Here is a 24,834-nt window from a genome sequence, read left to right on the forward strand (position 1 = left end):
TATACCAGTGGGTAAGTGAGAAACAAATATTAATTTAATATTTTGCTAAAATAAGGCGTCAAATCAGACACCTTATCTTATTCATTCAGGTGCATATTATATTATATAATCTAAAACAAATCTATTTGACAACCCCAAAAGATTTTGGATAAATGGAGTTTGTAGATGGGGAAAATCTGTCTGATCTATTTATAAACCGCACTTGTCAAAAGTATTTAAGAGAAGGTCAAAAATATTTGACTATTTGGCTTTCAAATACAGGGCAAGGAACTGAGAAAGTGATGTGCACCAGGCAACACAAATTTAGAAGGGATAGAGTCTGGATAAATGGATTTTATTATCTACAGTATATACATATATGCATGATGCTTCTGTTCTGATTTATGAAAGCAAAAATCCACCTATGGACTAATGAAATGGTATTTGCTCCATCACAGCTATTCAATTCCATTCAAAGAATAGGTGGGTAGCAGAACAGCCCAGACTAGCCAAACACGTATGCATGCACATAACTGAAGCCAAAATTTGAATTTAGATGAAAAACACAGAATTAAGAACCCAATCCTACCAAGTGCTGAGTGCCCTCAACTCCTGCTGAAGTTGTTAACTAAAATTATGCCTGTTTTGACCAGAAAAAAAGTAACTACCCTATATATTCAGTTTGAAATTAGTGTATCTGTTTATGCTTGAATAAGGCTAAGAGGACATTCACTCTATTATATTATTCAGTTCATTGCTGAAAATGTCTTTCGTATTCATATTCTCATTTACCCCGGATGATTTCTTTGCCTGACTGAATATTCTTTGGAATCATCCCTAAAATGCCCCTTCAGCTCAATACTACTATGAGAAATAATACTTACTACTGTATTCTGGATATGCTCCAGTTTCATATTGCAGATGTCTCCAGTTTATAACAACACGTTCTTGACGAAATTTTATTTTCAATACCTATGTATGATCCACTACCCTCTAATAAAACCCAGTAGTACTGTAGTTACCTTTTAATGATATGTTTATCTTCTCTGAAAAGCTTTTAAAATAAAACAAAAATGCGTAAGTGCTGACAGTTCAGGAAATTAACTTTTATACCCTCAGTAGAATCAAAATAGTTAAAGACAGTAAATCCTCAATCCTGCAAAGACTTACAGATGTGCTTAACTTTACGAACAGCCACACCGAAGTCACTATAGGGTCAGGGCCTAGACCATCAAATCCGTTCCTCTGCAAGAACATGCCTTAGTCCCACAATAGAAGCATATCAGGTTGTTAAAAAAAATGTTTAAGCTGAAGTTTAGCCAAAAATGGCAATTTAATACACCCTTAAGTACTCATTTTACTAGCAATCTGGGAATCGCAACAATCTGTGGGTTAAAGAACTAGTCTTTCACCTCAACACTTGGGTTTCTAAATCAAATGTGAAAGTGAGTTTGTGATTTTATTCTCATCTCCAAAGGACAGCTGTTTACCCTGCAAAAGCCAGCACAATATTGGATGACAATCTGGCAAGCCTGGACTTGAGACATCCAAAGCTAGAATTTCAGGAGTGCTGAACATGCACAATGTGGTACACTGGCACAGCAGTAAGGAAGATTTCAATAGTACCTGCCAGTACTACCCAACTCTAACCAGAGCTGTCACTTCACTGAGGAACATATTTATATAAATTTTCAATTACAAAAATTAAGCATTAAGTCATTTGTCAGTATAAATCACAAACAGAAGAGTCTCTAAACAGCAGGATTCAGAGTAAACCTTGTCAAGATAACAATAATTCATATTTAACTACAATCTATATGATGCAAAATATTTTATCAAGAGTGCAATGATTTCAAAATATTTAGGGGAGCACTCATCCATCTACAAGCTTTAGAAAAAATATGTATATGTACTTAGGAGATTGAAAGTTCTGATTTTTTCCACTAGAAAGAAGGAGGCAGAAAGGGCACAGTAAGGAAAAGAATGAGTGATAATGAAAAACAATTAGAGTAGAGTAGTTGTAATTCTGTTTATGCAATACATGATGAAACACTGAACATATATTTTGAATGAAAACGCAAATTAATAGTTCTTTTGACATTCAAAGTCCTTCTGGAATTAAATCAACTGCAATCTTTAAGGACAGATATTTTTCTGAAAATAAATATTGGGACTGGGTAATATATTTGGGTTTTTTGACAAGTAAACTGATCACTTCAATTACTTTTCTGGATAGTCAATCTGTGCTTGCTTCAAATTTATTTCAGGAGGTCACTGGAAGTAATCATTCACTAAAAAAGCCTACATTATTATCCTGAAGACTTTGTCCACAAAGTATGTATGAGAGACATGAAACTGACAATAATGTTACATAAAGCTAAGATTAGTTAAAATGGTATTGTAGTGCAAGTCTAGAGAAATCAATAGAAAAGCAGAGGTGAAATTATTTTGACCCTTTTGAAGTCAATGGCAGAACTCCCTTTGATTTCAGTAGGGCCAAGATTTATAGCAGATACACTGGTGGAAAATGGGTGTGTGATCAGAACAAGAGTAAGAGGAGCAGAGGGCCCTCTTTCTAAAAGAAGAATTAAGATTCAGTGTTTCTCATGTCTTAACCTCCCTCACACCAGTACAAAGTTAAACTGTTCTGAAAGAGTTTACGCAGTTATGTTAAACCATTTTCGTAAGTGTGTGAACATGCACACTACGCTCTGGGACCCAGTTCAGATGTGCTTTATAATGCCATCATAGGACAGAGTAAGAAACTTTAGAATTCTTTACTATATGATAATCAAATGTGTGCCAACTCTGATTTCTGACACAGTTTACACTAGTGGTGGGCAACCTGTGGCCCGCATGCGGCCCATCAGGGTACTCTGACTGCAGGCCGAGAGACATTTTGCCGATGTTGACCATCCGCAAGCATGGCCCCCATGCAGCTCCCAGTGGCCTGCAACCCACTGCTTCCCGCAGCTCCCAGTGGCCAGGAACGGTGAACCACAGCTACGGGGAAACCGTGGAGGGTCGTGCCTGCGGATGGTCAACGTCAGCAAAATGTCTCATGGGCCACAATCAGATTACCCTGATGGGCCGCAGGTTGCCCACCACTGGTTTATACTGGCCTGACCTGCATTAAGCAGTTTGGAAGAACCACTGCAGCCAGTAACATGCAGGCACTAGGTTCTGTGCTGTGTTTTGAGGGATTGCGTGGGAGCACCAACTCCTAATGCTGATCTGCAACAAACCTTGCTAAAGCTCTGTTCAGACTACAACTAAACCAGGTTACTTATATCTAAGCCGTACTTCAAATTAAGCCACTACCAAAACATCAGTACAGCTCGAACGCTGTTCTTTAATTTTGAAATGGATTTTAAAACCTATGAGTTGCATCAACATATTAGGCAGTGTGGCCAAATGGGCAAAGCATTGACTTTGACCCAGCTCTGCCGCTGATCTCCTGGGATACGTTGGACAAATCACTTTACCTCTGTGCCTGTTTCCCCATCTGTGAAATGGGGATAACAAAACTTCCCTTTGTAAAATGCTTTGAGAACTAACGAGGAAAGTTGCTCTATAAAAGTGAGATGACATTAACAACTAATTCTAAACTTTACCTTCCTTAATATGGTTCACAACTTGTGGTATAAAGTGGGCTTTACAGGCTCCATCTGTGACCATGGAGCCCACAACTAACAACTGGCAGAGCCCCCCGCCCCCCACATATCATAACTCACATCAAGCCTGACACGCTCATTGTTGTCATAAGATATAACTCAAAGGTGTCATGTAAGATATCTTAGGTAAACTGGTGACACGCTGGTCATGAGTATCACTGTGCATACATGCAGATGGGGTGTAAAGAATTGTGCCTGTGTGTTGGAAACGTGTTCCTAAAATATATTTTGGGGGCAAACTTGATAAACAAGTTTGGCTTGGACAAAGGACTATGCATTCACCTGTGCGTCCTCTGGCTTACAAAGCTTGACCCAATGAAAGCATATTTACATAGAAGGTAAAGGTTTCAGAGTAACAGCCGTGTTAGTCTGTATTTGCAAAAAGAAAAGGAGTACTTGTGGCACCTTAGAGACTAACCAATTTATTTGAGCATAAGCTTTCGTGAGCTACAGCTCACTTCATCGGATGGTAAATAAAGCCATCAAGCTAAATGAGCAGGGGAGAAGACACAATCACATTGGGGGAGGGGAGAGAGAATCTACATCCCTAAAAAAAACCTTCTGGCTCTTGAAACAGAGACAACAGATCTTGGATAATACAAGAGGGGAGGGGGCTGGAGACATTTTAATTATCCTTCATTTAGGGGATGATAGCATACAGCTGCCGTTGAGCCTAGGAAAGCTGGATTCTCTTGAACTGAAAGGCAAGAGTTGCTGGAGACTTAATGTAAGTGAGAAACCTGCTTAGACAAAGATTGCAACTTGATGAAATGGAGTTTTAATCACTAGGGCTATGTCTACACTGGCAATTGAATGACAAAACTTTTGTCTTTGAGAGGTGTTAATCCCCCCACTCCCCGAAAGACAAGCGTTTTGCCAATGACAAGTGTCAGTGTGAACAGCGCTTTGTCGGAAGGAGCACCCTCCTGCTGACAACGCAAATGCTGCTCATTGGGGGTAGAAGTTTTTTGTCAGCAGGAGAGCTGACAAACAGCTACACGGTGTGAATTTTAGTGGCATGGCTGTAGCAACATAGCTGTGTCCTTAAAAGCTATGTAGTGTAGACATAGCCTTAGAAGCATGTTTTATTTTGTTTGTAACCAGACCTGTTTTTTGTTCTTGCTAAGTATCACTAAAATCTCTGTTATTTGTTAATAAACTTTTTCTTGTTTTATTATAAAACCATCTCAGTGCTATGTATTAAAGTAGAGAGTGAATTCTCAGCTAGCGAAACAGGCTGGTGTGTGCTCTGTCTCTGACAGCAGTGAACTTAACTTCTGTGAGTGTCCAGTGGAAGGGACTGAACACTGCAGAGAGATGTCTCTGGAGAACTAAGGTTCATCGATTGTTACCTGCAACAAACTGGCAGTGTCCTCAAGAGTTTGCTGGCAAGGCGGACAAGCTGCTGTGTCAGGGAGCTGACACACATCTTAGCAACAGCAAACTCTCACTTGCTGAAGCGGAGATGGGTAATACAGGGGCTCACAGTTCTGGGTATCCCATGCAAGACTCACTATAAACATAACTACACATAAACAGAGTTGTGAAATAATAGTTTGGGGCCTAACAGTATTTTCAGACAGATCTACATGGACAATTTTTGGGAATATCCTACTGTTTCACTAACACCCATGTTAACCTTCGTTCAGACTGGAAAACAGTGTTTTAGCACTGCATGATACTGTAAACAGGTTTTTCTGATCATCATATTCTGCTTACTGCTAAATCTATTTCAGTTCTAGTCAGAAACGAAAACAAATACCATCTTTGTTACAGATGCACAGTTCAGAATGCCACATGCAATATGAAACTGAAATAATAAGATGCTTGTAAGTGTAACACATGATGTTACAAGTGTGATCTGTGGTGTTCACCATGGCTAGCCACTATCAAAAACCTGCAGATAAAAAAGACAAGCTTCAGACACAGATGTGCATTAAAAATTGTCAAACATATTAGGCTCTTACCAGAAATGGACTCCAGCAAATGCAAGAGACACACATTATAGCCAATAGCTGAATGATCATTTCAAAATGATGAGATCGGCCTTGTCTTTGTTGACTTTTAAATTTGACTCTTAAGAGAGTAATTCCTGTGACAGCATTGCACAAGAACGAAACAGCAAGGGCCAGTAACCCAAGACAAGAAAAAAGTAATAGATAAAATCGGTCTTCCCAGTCCTCAATATGTTCTGTTTTATAGAAGCACCAGGTCCTCGATGCTTGAATTTGATATGCTCTAAAGCTAAGAATAGGCAGCAAAGCTATAAAAACAGCAAAGAGACATACCGTAGTCAAAATCATTTTTACATGTTTAGAAGTCATTTTTGTAGAATGAAATATTGGTTTAGTAACTCCAATGCAACGTTCAACAGCCATCACACTGCCCAGAAAGAGAGGGCACAGCCCAAAGAATACCATACATATGCCAAAAACACTGCAGAGAATGTTTGATTGATTAAATCGAATCCAGTCTTTGTCAGAGGCATACACAAACACGGCAATAGTTCCATTGATGAGATGGCCAAAAAGATCGGTGATAACCAAACCACTAGCAAAAAGCAAAAAGGATGCTTTTGATTTCTGTCTAAATCTCTGATATGCCTTCATCAGAATTGCTATTGCAAGACTGTTGGATAAAATTCCCACCGTCATGAATATTATTGAAAATAATACTGAAATCTTTTTGTGTGCGTTGCAGGTCGTGTTTCCTAATCCATCCAGCACTGGTGATTTTGACCTGTTCATTGTTGGAAAAGTAGCTGGAGCACTCAATACATTTCAGCAGTCATACAATCAAAAGGCATCTGTAATATTTAAAAGAAAAACATTATAAAAGGCACATCTCTCATTTGATATTTGAAACAGACGCTCCAGGTAGTTTGTGGTAGAAATCTAATTTCCCTGACCTAACAGGTGCATGATGTGGCATGACATCTTTGAGCAGTTACATCGGGTATAGTGATGTAGTGCTAAGTTTAATAGTGCTGGAGCCCTGCAGAAATGATCTCAAATTAGTAATTCTGTCACACCTGAAACAGTCTCCAAAATCTACCTTGTGTGCGAGTCTACCATAAGATCAGGCACCCATATTCAAAACCTAACATTGTACCAGTCAACTTTATCTCACAACCACCACCAGCAGCATTCTCTATTGCCCATTCTTTGCCACCCACAGTGGGCAGAGAGTCCACGATGTCAGCACCCAAGGGAGGAGTCGAGAGAGTCTCTCACTTCAACTGGGGCAGCAGATAACTCACACCTCTAGGGGAAACCCCTCTGCGCCCCAGCACAGACAGACCCGTGCAAGCCGCAGCACAGTAACCACCCTGCGAGAAGGCGGGACTGGGTACAGCAAATCCCCCTGCAAATTCGCACCACTTTCCCTGCTTGCAGCATCCCCCTACAAGAGGCAGAAAGCCTCCTCCAAGCACCGTCCGCGATCGGCCTCGCCACTCTCAATCAACTGCACCTCAACAGCAGCAGCCACGCTCCGATTGCGATTAAACCCAGTACAAAGCACGAGAACACGCTCTAGCAGCCGCAGGACTTCAGTGCGCCTCTCAGTGCAAACTGGGGGACCTACGTGCGTCCACCTTTCCTTTGCAAAAGTGAATCTCGCAAAGCCATTTAAATACAGATAAAGATCAAACAAACCGAGGTAGACGGGACAGCAGTGTACATTTGCCTAGACGCTGCCTTTTGTTAAGCGGGGAGGGGGAATTTTTCTTGCATTACAGAAACAGACCCTAATATTAAACTCCTACCTGCGCTGAGTGCCCGGGATCGTGCACCGATAGAGCGGCTGGGCGCCTTCCTCTGCCTCTCACGCGAGCAGCAGCTCGGGCTGTGCGCACACCGACAAGTTTGCAAAAGGTGAAAAGTTTCTACGCGCTCCTCCAGACCCTCCCTCCTTCTCCTCCCTCCCTGCAGCCGGCTCCGCAGAGATCGACCAACATCCCACTGCTCTTCTCCACCCTCCCTCCAGCTGGATCAACTCCGGGGCTTCCCACTCTGCCTTCGGTGTCAGGTACCCATGAAGAGGGGAGCCAGCCGCCGCTGTGCCCTTCCCCAGGGGAGAGGGCGAGCAGAGCCCACTGCGTATCCTCCTCTTCCCCCTCCCGCCGATCAGTTCAGGTGGAGAGTCACGCACAACCCACCCCGCAAGTCCTCACGCCTGCCTCTTTGCAGGACTTCCGAAGTGCGGGAGCGTCCCTCTGCCCTGGATCCCAGGGCTCTCCGCAGCTTCACCGCCTCTCGGCATTATTTGCTAGGCAGGGCCAGCCCTGCAAACCCTTGTGCGCTGACTTGACCTCCCACACTGAAGACAGAGCCCTGTTGAAGTCAGGTGAGCAGGGACGACTCACGCAAGGCAGGCTCAGGCCAGCAATTAGACATAATACAACGAACCTGTGTAGTCTCCCTATACTACAACGCTAGATAAAGATGGGCTAGATTAGGCAGTAGAAACCAACTGGAGGAGGAGAAGGAGGAATCTGCTGCCCTGTGTCCAGGAAGCGCTATGTGCGGCAGAAACCATGTCTGAATCCCAGTGAGTGAATCCGAATGTTGGAAAACATCAAGGGGAAAGTGAATGCAAAGTATCATCATTTTTAAATAGTGCAACCCGAGTAACCAGCTCAGCCTTTTGCTCCCTCAAGTTTGTTAGCGTTGGTCCTATTCAGAAGTGTGCACGAGTTACTGCCCCGCATCCAGCGCCTGAAAAACAGACTTGTCAGCGGCAGCCTGCATCGCGGGTTGGGTACACGCCGCAACTTCCAGCTATCGCTTCATTTTACCTATATTTAAACTGATGTTTATGGTTCTGCGGGATATGCTGGAGTGAGTCACACCGTAGGGTTGCCAACTTTAGTTGGACGAATTCCTGGAGATTTAAGACATAATCTTTAATTAAAAATTAATCTTTAATTGCCGGAGCCTCCAGGAAAATCCTGGAGGGCTGGCAAGCCTAGTTCCAGGGATCCCCATGACACATAACTCCCAGGCTGGGAGTTCAACCTTTGCCTTACCAGCCAAGGGGAGAGCGATCATCCCAGAGTGAAAAATCACTTCGGGCAACAACAAGACCAGTCACCTCTTACTCACGTCTCAGCCCCAGGTGCTCGACGCTTTCCCCCGCTACTTTCCCCGCACGTCTTGCGACACACAGCTCTGACCGCCAACTTTCTGAACTTTAAGCGAGCATTGCTCAAGCAGCAAGCCGGCCGGCGGAGATGGGTTTCTCCGGAGAGCCAGCGAGCCTGGCAGAAGCTGCATTCAGCAGCCAGAGAAGTTGCAACAACCGCTCGTTTAAAAGGCACATTCGGGGCTTTCGGGACGGCCCCCGTGGACACGTGCGTCTCCGGCTGCCAGCGGGGAGCTGAGCCTCGTTGTGCAGAGCCCTGGCAGCAGCTGGTTTCCCTTCCTGCCCCTCCAACCCCAGCGCTGTTCTGCTGGGGGATTCCTGGCAGCCCCGCAGCGCCTGGGCTGGAACAGAAGGAGAAGTCGCCAACCTGTCAGCGGCGGGCCAGGCTTCCCAGCGATCCTCCCATCGGAGCCCCTCGCTCCCCGGGCTGAGCAGCGGCGGGAAGCTTCAGCGCCAGCCGGGGAAAGTTGGCCACGCGGAGCCGCGGCCCTGTGGGGAAAGCGAAGCGGCGCCGCGTCTCCAGTGCAAGCAGGGCCGGTCACCCAGCTCCAGTCTCCCCCCGCGTGGCGCTGGGGGCTGCGGCAGCCAGTCGCTCCGCGGCGCGCACAGCCCGCCCCGCTGGCCGCATGCTGCCCTCTCGCATCGCGCGGGGTGTGGAGGCTCCTGTCCTGCCGCGTCCCTTCAACCCCGAGCCTCGCACGCCGTCCCTCCCCCTGGGCCGGCGCTAACGTCACGCTGCCTGCGCCCCCCCCAAACAGCCCGCCACGCCGGGGGAGGGGGGTTGGGGTAGCGCGGGCGAAGCCAGCCGCGCACCTGGGGAGGGGTCCTTTGCACCAGTGAAGTGTGAAATAAAAGCCCCCGCCCGCCTCTTCCCGCTGAATTGGGGGGGGGGGGGTCTCATGGATACATCTGGTCCGTCTCCATGGAGCTTGGCACTAATAATGAGCAAGATGTTGCTTGTTTATTTCTGCTGGCAGCTGATTTAATGAGATCACGGACAAATATGTAGCACTTGACATCTTCAAAGCCCTGGATAGACAGGGCAGGACTGCAGCAGCCAGGGGCACCCACCCCTCTCAGCTGCCCAGCCCCATGGGCTGAGTCTGCCAGGAGCCAGCTTCAGGCAGGGGGATGCTCTGGCCCACCGCTGGCACTGCTCATTGGAGAACTGGGGCCTCTCTTTCCCAGCCTGGTGCTCCTTGGCTGGGGGGGGGGGGGGGGGAAGGGGGTAGAGTTCATGCAGGATCAGGGAGGCCTCGGCCTTCCCTGTCTAAACAGAGGAGTCTGAGGGGCAAAGGCCGCCCTCCTGCCACCTCATAAGAGGGTCCTGTCAATGGATGCACCTCTTAAAACTGCAGCATAGGCCCTAAGGTGGGTGGGGTGGCAACACAGAGCCCTCCACTGGGCAGGATGGTGTTGGCAGGTGCCCCTCTACACATCCAGAGGCCCAGGCAGAACAGTCCCCGTCATACGTGCAGCTTGGTCCAGGCAAGATGAGGGGCGGTCCAGTGAAATGTGGCAGCAGCAGATGGAGGTCCCCAACCCTCTCCTTCCTCAGCCACCTAGAAGAGGTAGCGGCGGTGTACTGGAGTCCCCTCTCCTCCCACAACTGCCCAGAGGAATGAGCAGCTTCCAGTGATGTTGTCATGTGTTATTGGAGCTAACCTGCATGTCGAACTAGACGCAGGCCTATTAGCTAAAGTGACCTAAACTGCAACCACAACAGAAATAATTTCATTTTGATTCTGAGCTGATTAGGACCAATAAATTCCGGGAAATTCTTTTTAAAAATATAATAAAATATCCAATTTTATCCATTAACTTTAGAAAAAAGTGTCAATTCAACATTTTCCAAAGTCATAAACTGAGATGAAGACTTGAAATTACAAACTGTTAGCTGTATCATGCCATTAGTTTTTAAGCAAAACTTGCCCCTTGAAATGAGTGGAAAGTTCTCTTTAAAAGAAAAAAAGTTGATGACACTGCATAGCCCCATTCTTTGTGAAAGAGAAATTTAAAAAAATCATTCTCATGTAGTTCAGGCCCAAATTTTGCCAGCACTTTTAACATCTAAAGCCTTGTTCCCCATAAAAACAAAGACACCAGTAATAAGAACTTGTTTAAGAAGGAAATGACAATTCAAAAGAAAGGTAGCTGCAGGTAGTAAGGCTGCTATTGCAAAAGGCAGGCTTTATATATTGCTGATTTGCCTCTGTCAAGGATACATGGTTTTTATTCACAGCCAACTGCAGAATATAATATACTTCTAAACTGTATAAACCCTAAAGAATCTTAATTTAGGTGCTGAGCACTGAGAGTTTCCAGTGAAGTCAACGTTTTTCAGGATCTGGCTCCTATTATGGAGGATAAACGCCTTGAGGGTATGTCTACACTTCGAGTTCGGGATGTGATTCCCAGCTAGCACACTAAGAATAGAACGTAGCTGTGGCAGCGCCAGACGCTAGCCAACTGGAGTGCATGCCAGTCCAAGACCCTAGGAACATAGTTGGGGCAGCTAGCTCCTCCCGCTGCTTGCACTGCTGCCTCTACACTCTACTTTTAGCATGCCAGCTCCATGAGAGCTGACACCAGTATGTCTCCTCTAGGGGGGAATTACATGCACCCCCAGGTTGAAGTGCAGACATACCCTCATAGTCCTCAAGAGAGGAGAAGAAAAACCCTAAGATAGAGACATTTTCTGCTTGCAGAAATACAGTCAAGGGTGGAAAGAAGTATAGGCTTATAGAGCTCATCCAGAAAAGGGCAATGTTCAGTCAAAGGCTGAAAGAGTGAAATTTCAATTCTTACAGAAATAGGAACAGTGAAGACAAGAAGCAGTGCAAGCAAAAGAACGTCAACTAGAAGCAGTCCCCTAGAGACAGCAGCAGCAGAAAGCGCTGTACCTCTGAGGGCTTGAGCCACAGAAACCACAACATTGCAGCTTTGCATGATTCAGAATTGCTGATAGGCAGGTTTTGTAAAGAGACATACAGGTGAATGGGGAAGGCATATTTACAGCCCAGCGCTCCTCTGTAGGCTATTGCAAGTGATGTATCATGCTAGATTAGGGGAAAACTGAAGTGATAGAGTCCAAGGATTAAAGTGGTATTGTCTGGGGTGAGGGGGGAGCATATAAACGGATGTAGTTGGCCAGATCCTCAGCTGGTGTTAATTGGCATTGAGGTCAACAAAACTATTGATTTACTATTAAAACTATTGATTTAATTGGGAGGGAGAAGCTGGCATTTTATGTTTACAACCAGAAATCAAAACAAGGAGAAACAGTACATGTTCACACTCTCAGTTTAACTGTAAACCTATAGCCCTGCCTTCCAAGAGGCAATCTTCCAAGCAATCATCTAATGAGGCTCCCATGGTCACCTGTGTAAGAAGAGAGGCAAAATGAGGCGAGATTAACCTCTTATTCACCAAGGACCAGATGATGGCTCTCCACTCTATCAGCAAGCAGTCTGACAAACAGCCATCATATACCTGTATTTGAAAGAGAGTCACAGATAGGACTGAAAGAAAAGCCTTTGGTGCAAGAGCTGTGTGGAGAGGCTTAATGGGGACCCAGTATTGCTCTGGTTTGCATAAAAGCCAGAAAAAGAAACCCTACATTCTGCCCTTGGATGCATTCACAGAACTCCTATTGACTTCAGCATTTCTGTGTGAACTGGAGAGTAAAATTTGGGCCAAAAGGTTTTGTTTGTTTGTTTCTTAGTTGTTTGTTTTGTATTGTTTATTTTAGATCCTTGAGCTCCTGAAGCTGTGAGCCAGTGCAAGAATGATGAAGGTGCACAGCAGTTGTCTGGTTTCTCGTCCAGGCTGGAAACTTTGGCTAAATGTTCCCTGCTCCGTGCATGATGTAACGTGTTTGAATACTTGGAGGCAAGACAAAAATAGAGATGTGTTGGTAAAAGAAATATGTGATAATAAAATGACAGCTTGCATTTCCACTTACTCAGATAATTTCAGTCAACTAACCAAATACCAAGCAAAGCATCCAAAATCCAGATAGTGAAAGGACAGGACAAGGAATCATTTCTGGACTGAGATGTATGTTTTCTTGTATATACATTACCTTCAATGCTTCTGTTAAATTTCTGGTGTGGTCTGTTAGTTTATTATTATATTTTTGTTGTCTTCCATGTTTAACCTTACTCTCTACAAGATTCCAAGCATCTCTTTTGCTCTTTGCATGGGATGATACTAGAATATATCAGGAGGAGCCTGGACCACCAGGAAAAAAAAAAAAAAAAAAACCAAAACTGAGTGGTGCTGCATCCTTGTACGCCCAGTCACAAATCCATATAAGATTTGGCCGAGCTGCCCCTACATCATATCAGAGGGTTGGCCAGGCCAAACCTGAGTAGCACTGCAACCCCACTTATGGTTGCAACACCGTTCACTCAAACTTGGCCCAGCTGCCACCTCCTCCCATCATGATGGAGAGGTTAGTTGGTCCAAACCTGAGTAAGTGGCACTGGGACCTGGCATTTGGCAAGCCCCGCCAACTTTTACGATAACCACTAAGCCATCAGAAGACTTGCTGTGCCCCCCTCCAGACAGCATGCCACTCCATCCGCCCCCCGCCCCCGGCTCCATTGAGAACCTCTGTTCTAGGGGATAGAAAGAGGGCAGCACATTGAAGTTTGCCTAAGGCGGAAATTGTCTTGTATATCACATGCTCTGTCTAGTTTAAGGAAGGTGGGGGCGGCAATGTCCATAATGCACAGGACCCCATACTTCTTTAATCAGAGACTGCTCATTATTTCTAACTGACTGATGTAACATAGTCAAGATAAATGTGGTGGTGTTAACATCATGTGGTCAGATAGTGTAGTCCTTAATCAAACCGAACTCTCATTGAAATTCCTTTGATTGAGAACCACATAATTTGGCCTGTAAACATTTGAGACAGAAAAGACTCGAGGTCTCCTAGACTGTGAATGAATCCCACTGTATCTGTTTTCATGAAGGGTCACCAAACTTTTCTATAGAATCATAGACTTTAAGGTCAGAAGGGACCACTAAGATCATCTAGTTTGACCTCTTGCACAATGCAGGCCATGGGATAGTAGTGCTTTCTCCAGGCTCTCCCATCCCCTAAGAACTAGTGTTACCCAGGTAGAGTCATTTATATAAAGGATCATCTTTTACAGCATGAATCATAAACTCAAGTGAAAAAGCAAGATATTTAGGTGAGAAAATAAAGGAAGTTGAAACAAAATGGGAGTAAGGCACCTAGCCTTGTGGTGGTGGTTGTGTGTACTGTAATCATCATAGCAGACTATTCCCAGTTATCACTTTGAGGGTTAATAGGTTCTTGTCCAAGATCAAGCCCAGTATTATTAAAATTATTATATAGTTGGGAACCCCAATGTGCATAGGTGCAATACACACACTATATTTTACAAATCAAATTTACAAATTTACAAATTTACAAACAAATTTACAAATAGAAAATTTTATTCATACATTTAGCAAAGTCACACACACTCTAATTCAGTAAGGTAGATAGAGATAATACAGAAAGTACATCTGAACATCCATACTCACACCATCCCTTGCAGAACAACCTGAAATGTTAGCCATTATCTTCCTCATTACCGTCACCTTCCTCATCTTCACCAGTGGCCATCATTCTGGCCCCTTCCAAGTGCTACATCTCTCTCTCCTACTGCCCTGGGATGCCACTTTCATAATATGTTATGCTGGTATTACCATATCTAATGCATATTCAATAGGGGTTTCTCCCCTCTTTCTTATTTGTATTTCCTCCCCTTATGAATGTTTAGTAAATTTTAGTAAGTATCTATATGTTAGTGTATTTATGATTTCATCCCATTATCATATACATCAATTCGTTGCCATGGCACTCTTGCGGTTGGATGTTCCGTCCAAAACCTTCCAGCAGCCAGTGTCAGTTCTTGTTCTGTGGTTGGCTGATGTCATTATGGACAAAATTCCTCCCTACACTCTACTTTCAGTTCTCCAAAACTTATAGGTTACCTAAGTTTATCTATGCCAAAGTTCATAGGCCTCAAGCTAACTGCTGAAGCCAATGTCTTACAGGATACAAGCCTGTATGTTCCTTGCATTACTGCTGAATATAATAAAGCAGAATACAATGCAAAGCAGTGACTATAATAGAGGTAAGCTGGCATACTGGGCTACACTATGCAGTTCAAGAATGACTCTGGCAACTGGCACAGGGTCCTTGCTGCAAGGTGTCCAATCCAAAAAGTTTCACTTTCCTTACAATATTACATTCAAAAGCATAAGCGACAATTTGGGCGAGGTAATATCTTTTACTGGACCAACCGAAGTTTGTCCAATAAAAGATATTACCTCACCCACCTTGTATCTCTAATATCCTGGGACTGACACAGCTAAAACTACACTACTTTCAAAAGCATAGACCGGTATTAAGGTCTGCTCCCAACACATCTTGCAGAGTGACTATACCTTGGTCTCACCTCTATAGATTTTCATTCCTGCAGTGCGCTCTGTCTGCAATCTCATGACCGTGGATGTTATTGTCTAAGATACTTTGAGATCAAATCAGTAGATCTTTCATCTTTGAACCATTTATTTCAGCTAATGTTTCCCTTCATAGGGCATCAATATCCTCAACCATTCTCATTCTAACCTGAATTTCCAATCTTCTAGTTTTAGCCAGGTCATCAGCTATTCACTACTATATATACCATTGTGTGATGTAATCCATTGAAAAATTAATGTATTGCTTCACTTTCCAATCCTCCAGGCCTCCTTATGAGTGGCATTGTTGATAGCGTTCTGGTTTCTTCTAAAGGAACTGACAAGTACAAAAAATCACAACATCTGCCTCCATTTCTGCTCTGTTTATTTATTATTCAGTGAGACTAGCTTTCAGTTGGGCATATAGTTCCACTTTAGGAAGAAGGTTGAAGCCAGGTAGTTTGGCATCTGTGAAATATCGGGGTGCAATCCAGACCAGTGAGGAACTGGGTCACCCTTGCCCTGCAATCTTGGGTGCCTTACTTGCTGGTAGTAGCTCCCACTTGGGCTGCTCACAAATCAGCCTTCCACCATGGAAGTCACACTCTGAGTATCTGTGTGTAACTGCAGTCTGCTAGCCACACTTGGGTTATACTCAGGCTCTCACTAACACTGGTGCAGGGTGACCCGAAAACACTCCCAGTCCTGGCTTTCCCCCCAGAAATATATATTGTATATTGTCCAGCCCTTTCCTGGACAGTCCAAATATATTAAATCTGTTTTTCCTTAAAGGAATAATATACACCATCTTACCACCTTAAATGGAGTTACCTAGACACTTTAATTTAAACACACTAGATTAGATAAAACAATAAAACAAGTTTATTAATTACAAAAACAGATTTTAAGTGAGTGCAAGCAATACAGCATAAAAGTCAGAAATAGTTAAAATAAAGATTAAAAACATTTTCTAGTGCCTTGCTTAACAAACTATATTAGATTTAAGGCAAAGTTTCTCACCACATGCTTCCAACAGCATTACTGAATAAACTTTCAGGTCAGGACCCCTCCCTCTGTGTCCAGTAGCTGTTTCCTTTGTCTTCTCAGGTGTGAAGAATGAGATGACCAGGGAGAGGAAGAGAGGTTCCTTGGGGTGTTTGCTCCTCCTTTTCATAGTTTCAGTCCCTCTTTGAAAAGCATTTCCTGCTGAGAACCAAGAGACAGGGTGTCTGGTGAAGGAAGGAGACCTCAGCTATTTCTTTGCTAAGAGGCAGATCTGTTTGTCCCTGCCCCCCTTTCTTGCCAAAGAATGGCCGATTTATAGGTGATGACCCATCAGCTTTGTTGACAGCTTGCCCTTTGTTGGAGAAACTGAGCCATTCCCCAGACTTATCTGGGAAACACACTTCAGACATGATTTAAGCCTATGTTCATAACTTTACATATAATGTTGCTACATGCATTTTACCATGATATTACTGATCAGCAAATTATGAGTTTTCAAATGATACATCTCAAGGCATGCCTTGAACAAAGTGTGTAGGGTGTGAATACAGGGGTGCCTTCCATCACAAATCATAAACGAATCATGGTTAAAAGGGAAGATACCTAAATGGCGGAAGTTAGCAGTTATTGTCCCTCTTCTTAAGACTGGCAAGGATGCCACTTCTCTGGGAAGCTATCACCCTGTATCTTCAAGTCACCCTTGAAAGACAATGGAAAGAATGGTTCAAACAAGTCTTCTATGGTGATTTTTAAAAGAAAGGAAAATAGAACCTACCCAAAGGCATACAGGCTCTTGTACTCAGCTATGGACTTACTGTTGGCCTTCTGTCAGACTAGTATTGATGGATTCCAACAAAAGCCACTAGTCATCAATAAGAGCCTTTCTGGATCTCAGTGCGGCATTTGATAGGTTTGACATGATAAGCTCTTAGTGAAACTCAGTGAGAAGGGAATCTGTGGTAAAAATGTACCTTTAGATAAGAGATTTCCTATCATATAGGAAAATAAAAATAAGATTAAATGGTAGTTTTTCGGAGACGAGGCCACTCAGGGTGGGAGTTCCTCAGGACTCAGTTTGAAGTTCTCTTCTTTTCCTACTGTACTCCTCTGGACTGCCAGGTGGCTTGAAATAAACTGTGTACATGTATGCAGTTGTTATTGTGCTTCATCCTGGGTTGTGAAATAGAGGTATTGGAAAATGATTGAATGAGGACTTGGAAATTGTAATTAGATGGGCAAAGGAACATAAATTCCAGCTGAATCCAGCAAAAATAAATTCCTCCTACTTTACCACTAATCAGAGGACATTCAACCACAGTCTGAAACTGACGTTGGGTGGAGAAGGTATTGCCATATGATTGAGAGGAACTGATAGATCCTGGGGTGACCTTGAACACAGGTTTGGACTGCGTAGTGTTCTATGGCCATCCCTCCCAATCAGGCTCAGAGGGAGGCCACTCTGCCTCACTCCATCAAACAGTCAAATTACAGGGGATTAGCAGTCTTTGGCCTAGATTCCTGGCTAGGCAGACAACAATTAACAATCTACTCCCTGGCCCTTTGGGCAGGGCAGAGTAACAAAACATCTTTAGTCTAGCCTCTTTGCTAGGGCAGAAAGGGACTACAGTCTGGACCTCTGCCCCTTGGGGTGGGGCAGAGCAGGGAGCAGTCTATAGCCCAAGCCTCCTGGCCATTACAGACAGCAAACAAGAGAGTCTGGGGCTCACAGACTTCTGGCTGTGGCAAGCCACAGATAACGCACAGGCCTTCTGGCCTAGGGTAAGTAGGACACCACCCAAGCGATGGGGTTCTCAGCAGGAGATAGGGGGGCCCAGGGCCACCCTACTCCATTGGGTCCGGCCCAGGGCCCCAACAGTGGCAGGTAGTCCCGCCACTGGGTCACCAGGGATCCTACAGAAACACGCTGACTCGTCTCTCAGCACTATAACCAGACTAATGCCTGGTTCTCCATGGCTACTTCCTACCACCCTTCCTTGGCATGGCTCCGAAATCTATGGGTCCTCTATCTCCTCAAGGTAAACAGTGGACGGCAGTCCCAGCAACTCCTCACCACAGTTGGTTTGAGTGATGCACAGCTTGGTGCCTGGTCCAGAGTTCCGCAACAAGAGAGAGACGTCGACTGTTAAAAAGAAAAACAAAAAATACAATTAATCCATTTAGAATTATTAATAGTATGCAAAAAATAAGATGTGCTTTACAATACATGGATGTCTGATTTTATCTGGGCTTTGCATCCTGATTTTAAAAAGAGACATTTATTTTACATAATTTGCCAGTGAAGGATAATTCACTACATCATTTCCTGAAACAACCAAGCCCTGGTCTACACTACAAAATTACTTCAGTATAACTATGTTGCTCAGGGGTATGAATAATCCATACCCCTGAGCAACATAATTATGCCGACCTAAGGGCCAATGTAGACACTGCTATGTCAGCGGGAGAGCTTCTCCCACCAACATAGCTGCTGTTGCTCATGGAGGTGGATTAACTACGCAGATGGGAGAGCTCTCTCCTGTCAGAGTAGAACATCTTCATTAAAGTGCTACAGCGGTGCAGCTACACTGATGCAGCTGCACCAATGCAGCATTTTAAGTGCAGACCTGCCCTAAGGCTGGACTGACTTTGCATCAAAAATTAATTTTACCTCATGTCTGGAATATGTTGTCAGGAAATGAGGCCAGTGATATGGCAGGTGGCAAAGTACATAATAATATTGCTCTAAAGGTATTTAGCTTGTTACTACAATATGTCACCAATCCATAAGTCTTCAAAAGTACAAAATACTGTAACAAAAACAAAAACCAAAATTCTTTAAAGAATTACCCATTCATGATAGCCCTTTTTAAGATCAACTACCATTTGTAAATTCTGTCCTGGTTTGAGAGTTATAAGTTCCTACCTGAGTTAGAAAATAAAGGCTGTAGGGCTGTGTAAATAGAGCAAAGTTACTTCTTGTGTGCACTCATTTCAGAAATACAGCATTAAATACTTAGTACATAGAGTGAGCTGGAATTTCTCTTTCAGTGGTCTGTACAGCTGATCCCATGGTAATAGGGTTGCCTGGTTTTAGAGGCAATAGGGTAAAATAAATACTCTCAATAACAATTTCTAAAGTTCTCTCTAACATTTTTAAATGCTTTTTCTGTAAAATATATGGCATAGCAGAATACTCTCATTTAGGATTACCTGAATAATTCATTCTTGGCTTTGCCACTCAGGTAATGTGACCAGCCTTTATCTAGGCCACTCAAACTTTTATGCCACACCATCAGGGTATTCTGTATATACCATGTAGATAGTGGTCCTGGTGGGTTCTGAGATACAGCTCACTAATCCTGGACTGAATATTTCCTGTGTTCTTGGCGGAGGAAATTCCTCGGTAATTAAATATAAATAATTGGCAGTTTGTAACAACAAGCCCTAAATTAATTCAGGAAGTAAAAACACACCAGTGTTCGTTTCCTACCAATGTGGAATAAAAAACAAAATGTCATCAGAAATAGTCTGAATAAACATACATCTTTCTGATGCAATCTCTATCTGCTGAAAAGGAACAAGGTATGTTTGCTTGTACTGGAAGTACAACTGTGGGACTTTTGTGGGGTTTGTTAGGTTTTTGTCATCCCTCTCCTTCCCTCCACTACCAAGTCTCGCAGCTAAGAAGTTTAGTCTTACCATCCTGGTGGTGACACATGTCTTCTGACAAACAAAAGAATCGCTGCCCTTTATAGAACTAAGGAAAAAAGTGTGTATAATCCACTTGGTGAGTTTTAGAGTCATCACAAAAAGCACGGAGTTGTTCTCTTTGCCGGAGGGTGGGGCATCCATGCTAGAATTCTTTTTATTGTTATTACAAACAGGAAACTATATTAAATTAAGGGTCTTAATGTAAGTCTTGACCTTGTCAGAGTAGAGGCACCAACCCAGAAGTCTCTTCAGGGGGCCTGCAAGCCAAGACCCCGTTTTCATTCCTTTAGGCTGGGATTTTCATTGCTGTTTAAGGGAGCTGGGCACCTAGACATCCAATTCCTAGACATCAAATTCCAATGGGAGTTGAGCACCTTTGAAAATCCCAGCTTTAGTTATTTTGCTCCCAACTTGTACAAACCATGCTGAATGGATGAGATGTGGGAAACAGCCCTTCCAAGACATTTGAGAATTGTGAAAAAGATGGCCCACAGGTTTTTCCTTCAAACCAGCACCATTTGTAGAATATGAGGAGCTGGACATCATCTGAACTGTCAGAACAGAGACCAGAAAAAGCCAGGAACGTGTAAGCAGTTGGGATAGATACTGCTCTCAGATACCATAATGGTGGGTGTAGTATACAATTTTGAGGATCAGAGAGATGTGTCAGTAACACTATGCACTGGCACCATTTAAGAAAAAATCTGCAACAGACAACTAGAAACACTAGCAATGAGGCATGCAGTGATGAACCCTTTCAAACAAATTTGGTTACTCTGCGCCAAGACAATAAACTATTGTGTCTGTGATTTATAGAAAATATGTCTCTTTTAAGAGAGAGCCTGAGAGGCTCCAAGTTATTATTATATTATAATTATATTATGGCTTAGCAAAGGGTAGTTAAAGCCTCTTACCTCATCTGAGATGAAACTTTACCAAGTGATAGAGAGACAAGATGGGTGAGGTAATATCTTGACTTTTATTCAACCAATTTCTGCTGATGAATGAGAGAAGCTTTCAAATTACACAGAGCTCTTCTTCAAGTCTTGGAATGGTAATCAGAGTGTGTCAGCTAAATACAAGGAGTAAATCCCAGACCTAAAGAAGAGCTCTGTGTAGCTCAAAAGCTTGTCTGTTTCACCAACAGAAGTTGGTCTAATAAAAGATATTATCTCACCCACCTTTTCTCTCTCTCTCTCTCATATCCTGGGCCCAACATGGCTACAACAACACTGCAAACAAAAATGACTTGCTAACAGAGTGCTGCAGCCAATAGTAAATCTTGGAGGTGGCCACTGAAGTCTTTCATTATATCAGTTTATTTAATGACATTTCTTTCTACTAAAAGGGACATGGTCAATTTAATAATGATACTTTTCCTCTAAATTGTTTGACCTATTAGAGTTACAAGGGACTCCTAAAATTACTATAACTGAAAAGTGTTGAAAGGAAAAAAAATCTTGTTTTTCTTCTGGGGTTTGCTTAGTTTGTACATTTGATAACACTGTGGAAGTTGAAACTGATTCTTTTTTTCATTACACCATTGCAAAACTTGTGAGAGAGGATACCCAATCCCTTGTATATAATGAATTTCACTTTTTCCTTGTGCTGTCAGTGAGTGTTCCTTGCTGTTTGTGTGGGTCTTTCACACTGAAGAAGGGGGGAAAGGAATATTTGAAAAAAATAAGAAAATGTGATCGTAAAATCACAAAAAATAGGCAGGGGAACAAGGCAGCAGGTATAGTCCCAGATACCTCTTTTAATATTTTTTTTAATTAGCTCTATTTGAAGTTGATTGAATGGAGTCTTCATTACCTTTGGATTTATGCACTTCCTATGGACATTTCTAGAGATTTTCATGCTATAATTTGATACCTGTCTCCCCAAGCATCTAATTGGCCATAATCAATAGAAAATCCTAATTGACTTTAAAAGTATTTGTTGTTTATTTACATGTGGATTTAGAAGCCTGACTTCCAGCTCCTACTTTTTAAAAATCTTGGTCCTTGAGCCCAGCTGTACAGGACTCACAGGGAGCCATAAACATCTCCAGAAATGATGGAAAATGGCTTCAAAGATATGATTTTAAAGTCCAATATGATGGCATCTCAATGGATAGAAGCAAACAATCTCCCCTTCCAATGACAAAGTTCCTATTTTTAGCACTGCGGGGCCATGAGAAATTAGACTTCAGAGCTGAATGATTTTCATGTATAGACAAGATGTCACTGCATGCTGCAGGTCTGAATCTTACCCATTCTGATCATTGGGAAAGCCCTCCACATCAGGGTGGAAGTACTAGCCTATCCATAACTATGGTGTCACTATAACATAGTTGAGATAATTTAAAATGTTCAGTACAAAATATACTATCTTATGCATCACCTCTTTAATATTCTGATGCATAAGGACAAAAAATCTGCAATGGGATATTAAATGCTGTGTCATATTAATTCTTTTCCAGAATGGAGACATAGCAAGAGATAGGCTGTCTTGGAAGTCTAAACCAGAAGGATCCGTTATTCTCTTCAATAATTCTGCTCAGATGAAATTAAATAAAGAAATCATTTCCTTCAAACTGTCTTAACATATTATGTTTATGACATGTGACATAACTGCTAAAATAAGTCCATTATGTGAATAAATCTCATTAGTGTATGTCTGCTGTACGCCCTCATCAAGTTATGTGGTATTATTTATTTGGCTACTGCAACATTTTCAAAGATTTAATATCTGGTTCAAACACTAAAAAATGGTATTTTAAAATAAATGCATAGGGCCCTATTGTTCTGTCACTTTCAACGAGAATTCCCCAGTCATTTCAGTGAAGAGTTCTCCTTAAAAATTGATGGCCCATACATTATAGATCTAATTAAAATCCTGTATTATGACACAATTTAATTTCTAGCTTTATCCAGAAGATAGGAGACTATTCTATAGGATTTGGTCACTTAAGTAATTTTACAACAAATTAAGATTCTCTCAGCACTTCAATAAACCATATTATAATTATACTCTTTCATTATATGCCTGAGGATAAAACACTGACATATAAATACATTTAACTATGATCAGTTGTTTCTGTGAGCTCTTTCTTGTTTTTAATTGTGTGATACCACATAGCTTTGGAGGATGCGCCGTATGTTATACTTAATTATGTCCCCCTGCAGCTTTAAATCAAGGAGGGGAATTCAAAACAACAGGGGCGTCTGTTAAATATAATTGCTTTCCTTTGCGGGTCCGTTGGTAAAGGGACAGCTACTAAATGAGGGTGGTTACTAATGCAGGGGGCTTTTCTAGTAATTAAGAAAGGAGACAATATTTAAAACAATACTGTGATTTTATAGGAAGAAGTTAATTCTAGACAATCGCATTGCCCAATAATTTTTTTTGGAGTGACATGCTGGAATAGGTCCCAGAAGCCTCCTGCTAGTTCCCACAAGCCCCTTGTTAAAATTCTGCCACCAAACTAAAAGGTTGGGTTCATTTCTCTGCCTCTCCAGGAGATCATTCCTCCCTGGATTCTGGATCATCCCTGACAGAGATGACTTATTCCTGAGGCGCATAATAATAATTCATCTCAAAAACAAGTCTTCTGCTTTTGAAAAGAACAAGATTTAACCACATGGATGGCATTTTCAAAACATTTCCTAGATCCCCATTTCCCAAAGAAGGTCTTCAGGTTAAGTGGATTCTAGTAATTCCAGCTCATGTAGCATCCCACACAAAGTTCATTATTGAGGGAAGGGCGGGAGGAGAGGGAAGAAGATGCACATGATGGTCTTATTATTTATATTACAGCAATGCATAGGAGCCCCAAAGATCAGTTCCCTTTGTATAGACACATAGTAAGAAAAGGCCCTCCCCAAAGAGTTTACAATCTAAATAGAAAAGTAGTGGGAAAGAGCGGTAAAGTGAGTTGCACAAGGACAGGAAGAGAAATCAGGTCTCTTGACTCCCGGTCCAGGGCCCCATGCACTAAACCTCACTGCCCCTCAAACTCTTATCTCTAAAAAAATTAAGAAGTATGATGCTGACAACTTCTTTCGTTTCCTACATACCAGTCATTATATTCAGGAACATGTATTGTGATTTAGGGCTTGGCTACACTTGCGAGTTAGAGCGCATTAAAGGAGCCCCGGGTGCAGTAGCTCACTACCCGTCCACACTGGCAAGGAACGTACAGCGCTCTGACTGGGTGGCTAGAGCACTCCTGGTACTCCACCTCGGCGAGTGGAATAACGTTTTGTGCGCCCCCACTGGAGTGCCACGGCACCAGTGTGGATGCCCTGGTCTGTTAGTGCACTCTGATTGGCCTCCAGAACTATCCCACAATGCCTGTTCTAGCCACTCAGGTCATCACTTTGAAGTCTACTGCCCTGCCCTCAGATGACCAACCATCAGACTTGCCCTTTAAATTCTCTGGGAATTTTGAAAATCCCCTTCCTGTTTGCTCAGCCAGGCGTGGAATGCTCTCAGCAAATCTTTCCAGATGACCATGCCTCCACACACCAGGCGATCCCCAGTATGGAGCAATGGCAAGATGCTGGACCTCATCAGTGTTTGGGGGGAGGAAGCTGTCAAGTCCCAGCTGCACTCCAGCCGTAGAAATTACGATACCTTTGGGCAGATATCAAGGGACATAATGGAAAGGAGCCATGACCGGGATGCACTGCAGTGCAGGGTTAAAGTGAAGGAGCTGCGGAATGCCTACCACAAAGCCCGGGAGGCAAACAGCCACTCTAGTGCTGCCCCCGCGACTTGCCATTTCTACAAAGAGCTGTACGCGATACTTGGGGGCGACCCCACCTCCACTCCGAGTACCACCATGGAC

General features: G+C 43.1%; 1 protein-coding gene across 4 annotated transcripts in view; it reads right to left on the reverse strand.

The window, feature by feature from the left end:
- PTGFR (prostaglandin F receptor) overlaps positions 1-9,527 on the reverse strand; it is a 33,729-nt gene extending 24,202 nt beyond the window's left edge. The window contains exons 1-2 of one of the 4 annotated variants that reach the window (XM_007065714.4): positions 8,759-9,527; positions 5,621-6,459 (exon numbers count right to left, since the gene is read on the reverse strand). In XM_007065714.4, coding sequence (XP_007065776.1) covers positions 5,621-6,400 — 780 coding nt within the window. In that variant the 5' untranslated portion in view covers positions 6,401-6,459; positions 8,759-9,527. Of the gene's footprint in view, positions 1-5,620; positions 6,460-7,419 lie in introns of all 4 variants that reach the window. The other 3 variants (XM_027828027.3, XM_037907488.2, XM_043521191.1) reach the window with 3 other exon arrangements.
- Positions 9,528-24,834: the final 15,307 nt, after the last annotated feature.

This window comes from Chelonia mydas, chromosome 8 (genome assembly GCF_015237465.2).
Source record: "Chelonia mydas isolate rCheMyd1 chromosome 8, rCheMyd1.pri.v2, whole genome shotgun sequence".
Taxonomy (NCBI): Eukaryota; Metazoa; Chordata; order Testudines; family Cheloniidae; genus Chelonia; species Chelonia mydas.